General features: G+C 40.8%; 1 protein-coding gene across 2 annotated transcripts in view; it reads left to right on the top strand.

Moving 5' to 3' along the window:
• LOC122661159 (protein SABRE) overlaps positions 1-776 on the top strand; it is a 128,014-nt gene extending 127,238 nt beyond the window's left edge. For both annotated transcript variants that reach the window (XM_043856489.1, XM_043856490.1), the window contains one exon: positions 220-776. In XM_043856489.1, coding sequence (XP_043712424.1) covers positions 220-323 — 104 coding nt within the window. In that variant the 3' untranslated portion in view covers positions 324-776. The remainder of the gene's footprint in view (positions 1-219) is intronic.
• The last annotated feature ends 12,239 nt before the right edge of the window (positions 777-13,015 follow it).

Below are 13,015 nucleotides of genomic sequence, written 5' to 3' on the forward strand. Positions count from 1 at the left end.
AGGTTTGTTATGTAAATTTTGCATTATATATTTGTTAATTGTCAAATGATGCAAGAAATCTAGAAATGGAACTCCATGGATTGGACAGTTGCTACCAAATGTTATGATACCATACAATTGGTACCCATATTTAGTTAATCCGTAATTATTGTAAACCTGTTAAAATTGAATCTACAATGTGGTCTATTCTCTTTGCTTATCCATTTTCTTTTACTTTAGGTTCAGCTTCTCAGCAGAGAGACTCACTTCCATCATCTCCAAGGGAGACTACATTTGAAACTGATTCCTCGAGCGGGTCTCCCTATGAGGACTTCCATGAGTAGAGAAACTCAAGTGCATCAGGCTTCATTCAGATGCTACATGTGGGCATCCTGCAAGGGGCATGTTTGTCCCTTCCGATCTACTAACTGCAAGCAGTACAGAATTGTAATTGTTTTAATTTATTCAACTCGGTGCAGAACTTGAATGATGATTTGATGATTCAAGATGTTGCCGAGTTTTCTCCAATAAAAAGCAGGCCAAGAGAGTGCATGCAGGGGAATTTGTAAGCTATGCTTTCAGAAAGCATTTAAGATGACCTTTGTTGTACAAGTGTGTGTAGCTGCTCTCCATCTGTAAGTGTATTGTTTTCTTGGATGCAATATACATTTTTGGATGCACGAGTTCCAAAGTTTTTGTATCTATCTATTCGGGAATAAAATAAAGGTCAAATATATAGAAGAAACGGGTTATATAGCTCTGTAACTTCATGGAAAAACATACATTTTTGCTCTCTCTCTCTCACATGGGCTATCTGCTGATCCATTAAATTCTTACAGCGCAACTGATGATGAAGTGTAAAGTAAATTTTCTTTGCTTATTAGTCAGTTTATTATCTGATCATCCTATGTAATGATTTTTCTCGTGAGGCAAAGTTTTGGGGCAGGAATTGCATTTTCCTGGACTTTTTTTTTAATAATTTTGGAAGACAAACCTTTTTTTTTTTTTTTGGGGGGGGGGGGGGGGCGCGTTGGCTCTGTTCTTCAATTTGATGGAGAATATCTTATGAGAGTTGCATAAAAGCAAAAGAAAAGTGTACTTGCTTAAGAAGTCATAAATTGTACTTACAAAACCTTAAGTTACATAACTTTGGGTTCCACTCCTTGGTTTCTAAACCTATATGTCTTTGAAACTTTGTGTAACACATGCCTTCTATCTGAATAGATAAAAATGAATTATAAGATTTTGGTTTGATGCATTTGCTGCCCTTAAGAGGACACCAATATATCTTATGGTTGAATGCCTTGGAGTCTTATATTCAACATTGTCTAAGTTTACTTCAGTCATTTACAATCCATAATGGTACAATGGAAAACAATAGTCATATATTTACAAGAACATCAAGAAGTGATAACAATATTCATATATTTACAAGAGTGGGAATGGTTCGAGGTATTGGTAATTTGGTATCCAATCGGCTGGATTGGGTGACCTGTGTTGGTCGGTCAACACGGATACCAATAACGGTCCGATATGGACCACTAACAAGTAAAAATGTAAAAAAAGGATATGGTATCGGTGTCTTTGAGGGTAATAGTCCAGTATGGCCGATACAGGTCACAATATCCGTTACAATATTGCCAATACCGAACAAAAATACCTTGAAGGCTTGAACTAGGGGTGTCAAACAGTCGGTTAGCTCCGGTTTTGGTTGGGCTGAATAGGTTTCGGTTTGGGAATGTGAGATCAGAACCAAACCATTAAGGAACTTAGGTTTTCAATCGTTTTGGTCTGTTATGGTTTTTGGTTTTTATTGGTTTTTCAATATCGGGTTAATACTGGTTTAGATCAGGTTTTTTCAAGCTTAAACCATAATGATTATTGATCATTCTTCCCTTTGGGCTAGAATTTTAAAAGCCAAATATTTCCCCAATTATTCTTTATTTGATCCCAAAGTTGGTACTAAAAGAGGATCTTGGACCTGGAATGGTATTTCCCATACTATTCCCTCTTTGAAAAAGATTGTTATCAGGAGAATTGGTAATGGTGAATCTACATTCTTTTGGAATGATCCTTGGATCCCATCTCTCCCTTCTTTTTTTGTTCCCAAGCAATTTGGCAACCAGGGCCATTCTGAAAAGGTTGATAAGTATATCCTTAACTCTTGTTGGAACTCTAATCTTCTTAAAGCTACTATTCCTATGGATGTTTCTCACTATGTTCATAAAATAAATTTGTCAGAATCTGATGATACTTGGTGGTGTGTTTTGGCCAAGAATGGGACTTTCAGACTTTTAGTACTAAACTAGCAGCCAGAGCTTTGTCTTGTTTGTCTCCTAATCATAAATTCATAATGTTTTTCTCTCCACATGGTGGAAGTTTTTTTGGAAACTTAAATTACATCCCAAATTTAAATTGTTCTTCTGGCGAGTGTTAAATGCAGGACTCCCGGTCAAGGCTACTCTTTCAAAATGGCTTTCGATCGACCCCTATTGTGTCCTCTGTGGGAACAATGTGGCATCATACTGGCACATATTTCTTTCATGTGATTGGGTTAAACATATTTGGGCGACTGGTCCGTTGGGTTTAAGAACTGAGTTCTTACCTCATACTTCTCTAGAAAATTTCTACACCTCTCTTTTGCTCAAATACAAGTTGGATAAACCTACTTTGAGTTGGTTTTTTGAAATCTTCGTTATTACTTCCTACTCTTTTTTTTTTGGATGAATAAAATTTAATTACGAAGAAAAGGGGGAGGGATATACAAGCCCAAGGGCCAACAAACACGGAGCTAGCCGGAGGCTAGGAAGAGCTCAAAATGGTGGAGGGGAGGCCCCAAGAGACAACAATCAGCCTGTTCCTTGGGGAATCCCTTACACTACTCGGGGGGAGGGAGCTAGCTTTGGATGAAACATCAAATAAGATGGCCTTCCAAATCTTGTCGAAAGAGCGGGAGTTGGACGTCCATCTTCTAAGGTTACGCTCCATCCATATGTGAGATATGGTAGCGCAAAAGGCAAGCTTGCCAATCGTGTCACAGATCGAGTTGCCACCAAAAGTCATGTGTATCCAAACCCATTCACGAGAAAGGGAGAGAGACCTTTTACGAGCAGGCCAACAATGGCGTAGAACCCGGTTCCAGATGGAGGCAGCAAAGGGGCAATTGAAGAAAAGATGGTATGTGTCTTCTTGTCCGCTCCACCAGAGGCAGCATCTAGGAGAGACCTGGATGTGCTGGTGGGAGAGGAAGGCTTGAGTTGGAAGACAATTTGCTAGGGCACGCCAAGCAATGAAACTCTGCCTAGGGATGTAACCTCTGAACCATACCACTTTTTGCCAAGGATAAGGGGTCCCTCTCTGTCTAACCATCTCCCAAGCAGAGTGGGAGCTAAAAGTGCATGTGCTGGAGGGGAGCCAAGAGATGGTGTCGCCTCGGCCTCGATGCCCTGGGGGAATAGGAGGAGGGAGCTCCAGAGATCCGCAAGGGCGGGGGAGAGGAGGGGGGCGACCAAGAGCTGTTGGTGATGATGGAAGCCAGAGGGGCAAATCTGTCTAAATCGAACTCATCGATGGTACGGGGGCTGACTATGGAGGCAAGGACCCCTGAAGGATGCCAATTATCGAGCCAAAGATAGGTCTGTAATCCATCATCAATCCTGCAAGAGATTGCATCCCTGCCTATGTGCCTTACTTAAAGAATTCTGCTCCAAATCCAGGACGAGTCCGGACTAGCGTTGACCGTCCAAATGGAGTCTCTACGAAGAGGCCCCATATACACCCAAGATGCCCAAATGCTAGATTTGTTGATGAGGAGCTTCCAAATCAGTTTGATAGAGCCTGCTAAGTTGACATCTTTGATCCTTCTGAGACCAAGACCTCCTTCAGCTTTGGGGAGACAAATGGAGGACCAGCTCTTGGGATGAAGGAACTTGGTAGAGTCAACACCTTTCCAAAGAAAAGCGCACATAATGGACTCGACAGCCTTGATAGTAGCCTTAGAAAGACCAAAAACACCGCTCTAATAGATATAGCAAGACTGGAGAACCGATCTGATAAGCTCTAGGCGACCTACATAGGATAGGAGTTTGGCTTTCAAAAGCTGAAGTCTCTTTCGGAGAAGGTCAAGATGGGATTGCAGTGGTGGGCTGAGAGTCTGGCTGGAATGAGGGGCAGGTCAAGGTAGCGGACAGGGAAGGAGGCTAAGGGAAAGCCGATGATGGTGGAGAGGGTTGCTTTGGTCGAGTCAGGAACCCCAGCAACGAAGAGTTGGGATTTAAGGAGGTTGATGCGCAGCCCAGAAAACCCCTAAAAAAGGTGGAGGGAAGACATAATGTGCTCAATGGAGGAGGGGACAGCTTTGGAGAAGATCATAAGGTCATCGGTAAAAGCAAGATGGGTTAGGTTGGTGGGCTTGCACTTAGGGATGGGGGCGATGAGGTGGAGGTCAGTTTTTATTGGAGACTGCGAGAGAGGACCTCAAGGGAGAGGTAGAAGAGGAAGGGGGAGAGGGGGCATCCCTGGCGGATGCCAGCAGAGGAGGGGAAGTAACCCGTAGGACTGCCGTTGAGGAGAACAGAGAACCGAGGGGAAGAGATACAAAAGCGGATCCAGTTAACAAAGGTGGGGGGGAACGACATCTTGAGAAGGACTTAGGTGATAAAGTCCCAACGAATAGAGTCATAGGCTTTATGGATGTCAATCTTCAAGAGGGCTGAAGAGGAAATGGAATTCCAGTGAAAGCCTCGAACAATTTCCTGACAGAGGATGATGTTGTCTGAGATACTTCTCCCGGAGATAAAGGCGGACTGGTTGGGGCTAACAAGGGAGTCAATGACAAGTTGAAGACGATTGGCAAGAATACTTGCTACTTTATATGGTCTATTAGGAACAAAGTTGTTTATGGTTTGGAGAAGGCGGATCCGATCTGGGTCATGAAGAATATAAACTTATGGATATCAGATTTAGCCTTATCCCCACCCCCAATTGCCTCTCAAAATGTTTATCCTCCAGTCGAGGAGATTCTTAGCTTAAATGGGTATTCTCATTTGCCTAATTTTGACTTTCCTGTTTTGATTAGTGCAGGATATCAGATCACTGGAGTAGATTCTGTTGGATGATGTTACCTTCTTTTACTAGATGGAAAGCTTATTTTGATTGCTGCAGGTCCCCATGTATCGTATTATGATATGGAACCAGAGCTATTTAGTATTTGTACAGGTCTTCAACATGCTCGTCGGTTAGGGTTGAAGGTGAAAGAAGTATGGTGCTCGAATCAGCGGATTGCCGATCTTCTTCCATCTCCATCTACTAATCCTTAGCCCTGGCCATTACTTAAACTTCTTTTAGACAATAATTTTATAGGCCAAGATATGAACTTTAGACTTAAGAAGGATCCATTTTGTTCAGTGGTCGCTTCTAACCTTGCCAAAATGGCTCAGCAATCAAACAATACATTTGTATATTCCTATCTTAATTCGTAATATATTTTTATTTTTTATCATCAAAAAAAAAAAAAAACTTAAACCATAATGAAATCTTACATTCATAACCTATACTGAGGAAATGTTTGGTAAAAACACTTTAAATCATATTTCCAAGTCAAACAAGTAAACAACCAAGAATAGGGAAATTGATTTGATGTGTTCATGTTGTAATCGGAACAGGAGGAATGAATTGCAAGCAGAAGATAACTAATATTGAAATCAATTGATAAATAGAGTTTGTTACAAAATCATTGTTATTCATTATAAGGGAAAGATAACTAATATTGAAATTAATGGATGAGAAGATTACTAATATTGAAATCACAAAATGATTTCAAAGCATTCATTTAAACGTCCAACTAATTTTGTATAGTGAATTAAGGAGATTAGTTATATAAGGATGTCAACGGATATTCAAAAATCCGTATTCAATCCGCATTCGTATCCGTTTGGGAGAATTCGAATCTGTTCGAAAACTACAGGGATACGAATATGATAATCCCCCTATCCAACCTATTATTATCCGATTCGTTTAGCAATCCGAGAGCAATAAATCTTTGTGTTGATTTTGTTTTCTTATTTTTATATATTATTTTATGCATTGTGATACATGGAATTACACATCTATTAAAATAAATACAAGATAAAATCAAAAGTAAAAAACGTAAGAAAATCAAAGACTAAGAAGAGTAGAAGAAAGGGTAGTTGTAGAACTCTCAAGTCTCAACCCTAACCCTCATCAACAAAGCAGTAAAGATGTCAACGGATAGTAAAAAATTTGTTTTCGATCCGCTTTCATATCCATTTAGGAGAATCTGATTCAACAAATCACCATCGTCTGCATATAATCGGATACGAATATGATAATGCCACTATCCGACTGAATTCAATCCGTTTACATCCTTATTGTTACACATCAATATTCCTATTCATAATTTATAACAACTCTTTCTACAACCAGAAATTTTCTCAGTAATACTCAAATCAATAGATAATCAATTCACCTATTCAAAATTACATACTCAATGATTTTTTTTATCGATTTCATTTGGTTTGGATTTCGTTTTGAATATCAGTCTGTTTTGGTAGTCCGATTTTCAACCGATCCATCATACCCAGCCCAAAATCAATCTGATAAGGATCAATTTGATCCGAGCTTTTTTGGTCAATTTTACCAGCGTTGACACCCCTAGCTTGAACCATGGGGTGGGTGACTTGCGTGGAAGCCCCCATCGGCTATCAGGCTATGTTTGCTTATATTGTCATGTGTCAATGGACATCATCTCTTACCAAAAACAAAAACGTCAGTGGACATCATCATCATCTCGTAATGCTTTTCAGGCATATTTGACTTAAAACTTTTTTTTATAACGACAATTTATTAAAGTGGGAATGAAGTTCCAACCAAGTCAGCAAACAACGACAAAGAAACAAAGGGGGAGGAGGAGAAAACCTAAATAAAGATTGCTAAGAGTTAGCAGCTAGCGTGGCGAGAGAGTCAGCAACAGAATTGGCCTCCCTAAAAACATGAAAGAACTTAACATCGACTAAGAAGGGGATAAAATTGAAGCAGTCAGACAAGATAGATCTAATTCACCACGGAACCGAGACCGATCCATCATTCAAAAGAGTAATCAACAGAAGGTTGTCACTTTCGATAATCACATTCCTAATGTTGAGATCCAAGGCGATCAATAAAGCTTTCCTTGTCGCAAGAGCTCCGTCCACAATCGTAGAATTCCAGCTAATACCCTTCGAAAAGCCACAAACGAATGTTGAATTGTGATCACGACAAACACCTCCAATGCCAGCATTTCCTGGATTCCCGCGGCTCGCCCCATCCACATTGAATTTTAAGAAAGGACGATGAGGATTAGTCCAATTTACCACTCTAGGCCTTCTTCTTCTTGCAAAGTGAAAATGCTTAACGACATCCCCTAGCTCCCGAAACTGCTCTGAGAAAGATTTCTAGAGGATTAAATGGTATTTGCCTAAACATACAATCCCAAAATGCAACCCAGATGTTCCAGATGATGCTACAACATAACGCAATCAACAGAATATTTTCTCTAGAGGCATTGTTCTGGGTCTTGAATAAACTGCAAAGGGCTGTTGTGAAAGATTGGGTTGTAAATAGATGAGTTAAACCTGCATGCTATCATACCTGTGCCGAATGGGAATAGCCCAAAAAAAAATGCTCCAAGTTTTGAATATGAATCTGACATAGGGGGGCAAATGGGACTAAGGTTTAATCCTCTATTGATGAGAAGATTCAGCAGAAGAAGTTTGTTATGAAAGATTTTCCAAATGAGATGTTGGGCCTTGGGGGTAGCAGGAAGATGTCAAATCTTAAGCCATGATAAAGCAGGCGGATGGTAGAAACCCATGATAACAATACTATATGCAAAAGCAACCGTAAAGATGCCATTTGAAGTAACAGCTCAAATGTTTGTCTTCCACCGGGAAGATAGGGATAGGTATGGAGATGATTCTTAATGCTATGTCCGGTGGCCACCAATGGAAAATGAGATCTATCTTCCACGATCTTGTGTACCCATCAATGAGTTCCACAACCTTAATAGGAGCATCGCGCAGAAGAGGGAATGGGGTTGCAAGTGGAGGATGTTGCGGGATCCAAAAATCAGTCCATGGGTTGATGGAGTTGCCGTTGTCGAGCTGAAAGAAGATACCATTTTGCAAAAGATCCCTGGCTAAACAAATTGACTTCCACCCCCATGAGGCAGTGCCAGGACATCTGGCAAAGAGAAAAGAGGAATTTGGGAAATACTTACACTTCATCAGTCTACCCCACAACGAATTTGGAGAAATTATAAGGTCCCAAGCTTTCTTTCCCAACAACGCCCGGTTCATAGAAGCCGATAACTTAATGTTAACACCCCCAAATCTCTTAGGTTCACAGAGAATGCCCTAAGAAATAGTTGGGATCATTCTTTTATTTCCATTTGACCAAAAGAAGTCTTTACCGATTGCATCCAAGGACTTGTGTACCACAACAGGCATTTTAAAACAGGACATAACGTAGAGGGGCATCGCCGATAGGGTTGATTGTACCAAAACCAGCTTTCCCGTGGGACTAAGAAACTGAGTTTTCCAACATTGGAGCTTATTAGTAACTCTAGAAATCAAATTAAAACTATGATTTTTTGCAAGCTTACCTCCAATATAAGGAATTCCCAGGTACTTGTCAATAGAGGATGTATGGCAGATTTGGAAGAATTCTCTGAGGGTCCTTTTAACTGACGAGTCCACATTTTGGCTAAAATGAGCCCTAGTCTTATTAATATTAATTGCTTGGCCTGAGTACCTGCAATACTCCTCCGAGACCCCATTAAGAGCTTGAGCTTATGCCAGTGTAGCATCACCAAAAAGAATCAAATCATCTGCAAAGGCCATATGAAAGATTCTTTCGCCACCCCTATTAATTTGAATACCATGAATATGATTTTGTTGAAGAGCAATAGCCAATTTAGTAGAAAGCACCTCCACACAAAGAACAAACAGATAGGATGACAGAGGATGACAGAGGATCACCTTGTCTTAAACCCCTTGAGGGGCGAAAGAAAGGAAGAGGAGATCCATTTAGAAGAATTCTCAAATGTGTATTTTCAGCACAAAACATAATTTTTTGCACCCAGTTGCTATCAAATCCATAACTCAACAGTGTGTTTCTGAGGAAGCACCATTCCAACCTGTCGTATGCCTTATTCATATCAATCTTGATGGATAAGAAACCCTCTTTACCTCTCCTGGTCTTCATGATCTTGTGGAGCAGCTCACAGCTCATGACAAATAAGAACGTTGTCCTGAATATGCCTCCCCTTGATGAACCCATTCTAGTTGAAAGAGATGATCTTGTTAAAAATGGGTTTCAGCTTATTAACCATGATCTTTGAGATAATTTTGTAGGTGAAATTTCATAGATTGATAGGTCTAAATTCATTGACAAAAGAGGGATATTCCACCTTTGGGATGAGAGAGATAAAGGTGTGATTCATTTGAAGGGAAAAGGTTCCCGAGTGAAAGAAACTCTTAATGCAATTAACAATGTCTCTGCCAATCACATCCCATGACTTGTGGAAGAACATGCCAGAGAAACCGTCAAGACCAGGAGATTTATTAGAAGGCATGGACATAACTGTTCTGAAAATTTCTTCATCGGTTACAGGCTTGGTGAGAGAAAAATTATCCTCAAGAGTAACTCTTCCTCTGATCGGCTCCAAATAGTTATCATCTCAAGGAGGGTTTTGAGCCCTTATAAAAATTCAAGAATTCCCTCCCAATGTCCGATTCTTCAGTGAAGGTTAACTCGTTGAAATTTATGGATTTGATTACATTCCGAGCTCATCGTTTCACTGTGGACAGATAGAAGAATCTTGTGTTGCGATCTCCTTTCGCAAACCAATCCGCTCTAGATTGTTGTTGCCACAAAACTTCTTCTTGGTGGTTGAGCTTTGTGAGCAAAGCAACATGGATCTTCTCATCAATGAACGACACATCAGTCCTCATGTGGGGAGGAATCAAATAGATATCAGTTAGAGCCTTTTTTGTATCTTCAATTCTTTTGAAGATGTTACCGATAGTGTTCCTATTCCAAGCTTTTAGAGCATCTTGAATGTCCCTAAGTTGGTTGCATAGCTTGAAAGAAAGGGAACCCATAAGGTTGGAGGAGTTCCAATTTGAGGAAATAACTTATAGGAAATCAGGTTCAACCAACCAGAAAGCTTCAAACCTAAATGGACGTTTGATTTTAGGTCTAACCACGTGAAGCTGGAGGATCAGCGCCTTATGATCCGAAGAAGCAATCAGTTCAGTTTTGACAACAGCCCATGGGTGCAAGGCCAGCCATTCAGGATTATAAAGAAACCGGTCCAGCTTAGCATCAATTCTTCTATCTCCACATTGTCTGTTATTCCATGTGAAAAGGGGAACCTACTTGAGGTAGTTCCTCCAAGCAAGCGGTATTTGTAAAGTTAGTGAAAACAGAAATTTGAGAGTTTGAGATAAGTCTTCCACCAAGTTTATCATTCAATTTCAAATAAGTATTCCAATCTCCTACAAGGAGCCAAGGAGATTGAACACCCGCTACCAAGTAGTGAAGAGATTCAAACTGATTTCTTCGTACATTCTCCATACAATTCATATAAACAAAAGACATGGTCCACATTTCATTAAAGTCTGATAACGTAAGATTAGCATGAATACACCACTTCGATTGCCACACGTACTACATCCGCCTGAACAGAGTTACCCCACATCAAAAGGATCCCTCCTGCTCCATTAACAGCTGGAGAGCAGACAAAGTGATCCAAAGAAAGAGAGCGACAAAAACTGTGGAGTTGGGTGGAGGACTTCTTAGTTTCAGATAAAAATCAAACAAAAGGTCTAAACTTTTTCACCAACTCGCGGATTTTCCGCTTAGTCGAGGGTTGACCAATCCCTCAACAATTGAGAGCAATGACACTCATTTCTCCCCGGGTGACTGTTTGTGGCCAATCACCGGAGCCTCACCATCAATGATTACTGCAGATTTCTTAGCAGTCTCCCCACTTTGAAAAAGCAGCTGTAGGGTAAGAGAGTCATTGTCTTCAATTTGAAAAGGCCTCTTCAAAGGGAGAATAGGACGTAACCTACCAACACTAGGTCCATGGAATACAGGATAACCTGCCAAAGTGATTGTTGCCGCGTTGTTAGCCCACATACCGCCCAAGGATGAATGCACCTGAGCCTGGATGGAAACAAGGGAACCATGTTCAAGAGCCTGAAGCTCCTTAAACCAGATGGGAGATTTATGTTTCTGATCAGTGTTCTTAGCTCCACGAGCAGCTATGGGAAGCAAACTAGCCCCAGTTTGTGCCCCCTGATGCTGAACGTTGTACAGTGAAGAATTATTCTTGACCAGGTCTACCATGATCTTCCTAGTATTGTTTGATGTCAACGGGAGTTCAATACCCGAAGATATGAGCCATCTGTATGATGGATTGGAGAATTTCCACCCTCCTCCTCTGAGAATAAGGGATGCTTTGCCTCTGACCATTTTCATCACCACCCTCCTTGGAAGCACTGCTACTCCCTTTCAGATTAACAGAGAAAAATTCATCATAGACCTTGCCTATTTCAGAGACAAGGCTAGCTCTACGAGGAAGAATCGCAACTTTAGGTAAGAGCTTCTCCTCAGCATTGGGGTGAGCCTGGGCGATGGCATTGAGATATTCATTCCTCGGCTTGAACGGACAAGCACGGCCAAGATGCCCAAAGTTCATGCAGTTCGAACAGATATTTTGGGGTCTGTTTTCAAAGGCCAAGTTCAAAGCCGTGGAGGATTTAGAGCTCATATTGAACATAACATTAGTCACCCAAGGGTGAGAAAGAGGGATAATCACACGCGCAGCAGGATTATAGTTAGAACAAGCAGTCCCCGAGGGACTCTCAATCAGACAATGGCCTGCTTTTGAGAAGATAGAAGCCAAAAGATCATATTCATGACACATCCAGTGAAGCCTTTTGAGCTGGATCCAAGTAACCGCCATAGTGAAGACCACGTGCTCCGCAAGTATCTCTGGCTACCATTTTTGCAGGACCACCAGATGTCCCAGATATGTCCACGGTTGGGAGAACAGAATAATATTCATGTCTCAAGCATTACAAAGCTTTAAATTGAAGCGATCAGGACAATTGTCCCCAACATGAATTTCTTCCAATTTCATGGTTTTAATACTCCCCGCCTGGTTGAACATAGCTCTGAGTTCCAACAAGTAAATATGGACTTTGTCAAGCACCCAACCCGAAGATTGCGCCTCGCACTCTACATGATAATCTCAGACACATTAACAGAAGGAGTCTGTGTCACCGGCAAGTCCAGCTTAGAGGCAAATATGCATGACTTAATCACTTAAAGCCATGTGCCCAAAAACTGGTCTAAAATTATTTGAAAAATCAGAAAGGACACGCACCATAGAAAATCAACAAACATGATAGGCTATATCTAGATTCTAGTGGCAGCACTTGAACCTGGACATGTATTGGGAACCCTGACCCCCCACCCCCTTTATTTTACGTTTATCAAATAAAAAAAAAACAGAGAAAGTAATGAGACCCTTTACATCCCTGTTACCAAATTTCAAAGTGTACAGGTGATTTGGTATAACTTGTTAGTAACTTGTGATTGATCTGAAACATTGCCTAATAGACCACTTTGTCTCAACCGGATTGGTTTTCCCCCTTAAAAGGCATGATGGAATGATTTACTGGTCCAAACCGTATTGCAACCATTGTTTGAGGATTCGAAATCCAGTTGAATCATATCAGAAACGGCTGGGGATCCAATTCATAATTCTAAAAATAGACCCATGTCTGATTTTGGCTGATTCCCGACCGATGCCAATTCTGTTGCAAACTCTACTTACTTGAATCTTGATATGAAGGATGAATATCACGTGAGGACCTGCTACTCTCCTTGTAACGATTTGCAATAAAACAAGAAGACCAGGTCCATTGTATGCACTTCATCAATCTAACAATGAGGGATCACATCC

The sequence above is a fragment of the Telopea speciosissima genome, chromosome 5, assembly GCF_018873765.1.
Source record: "Telopea speciosissima isolate NSW1024214 ecotype Mountain lineage chromosome 5, Tspe_v1, whole genome shotgun sequence".
Lineage (NCBI taxonomy): Eukaryota > Viridiplantae > Streptophyta > Magnoliopsida > Proteales > Proteaceae > Telopea > Telopea speciosissima.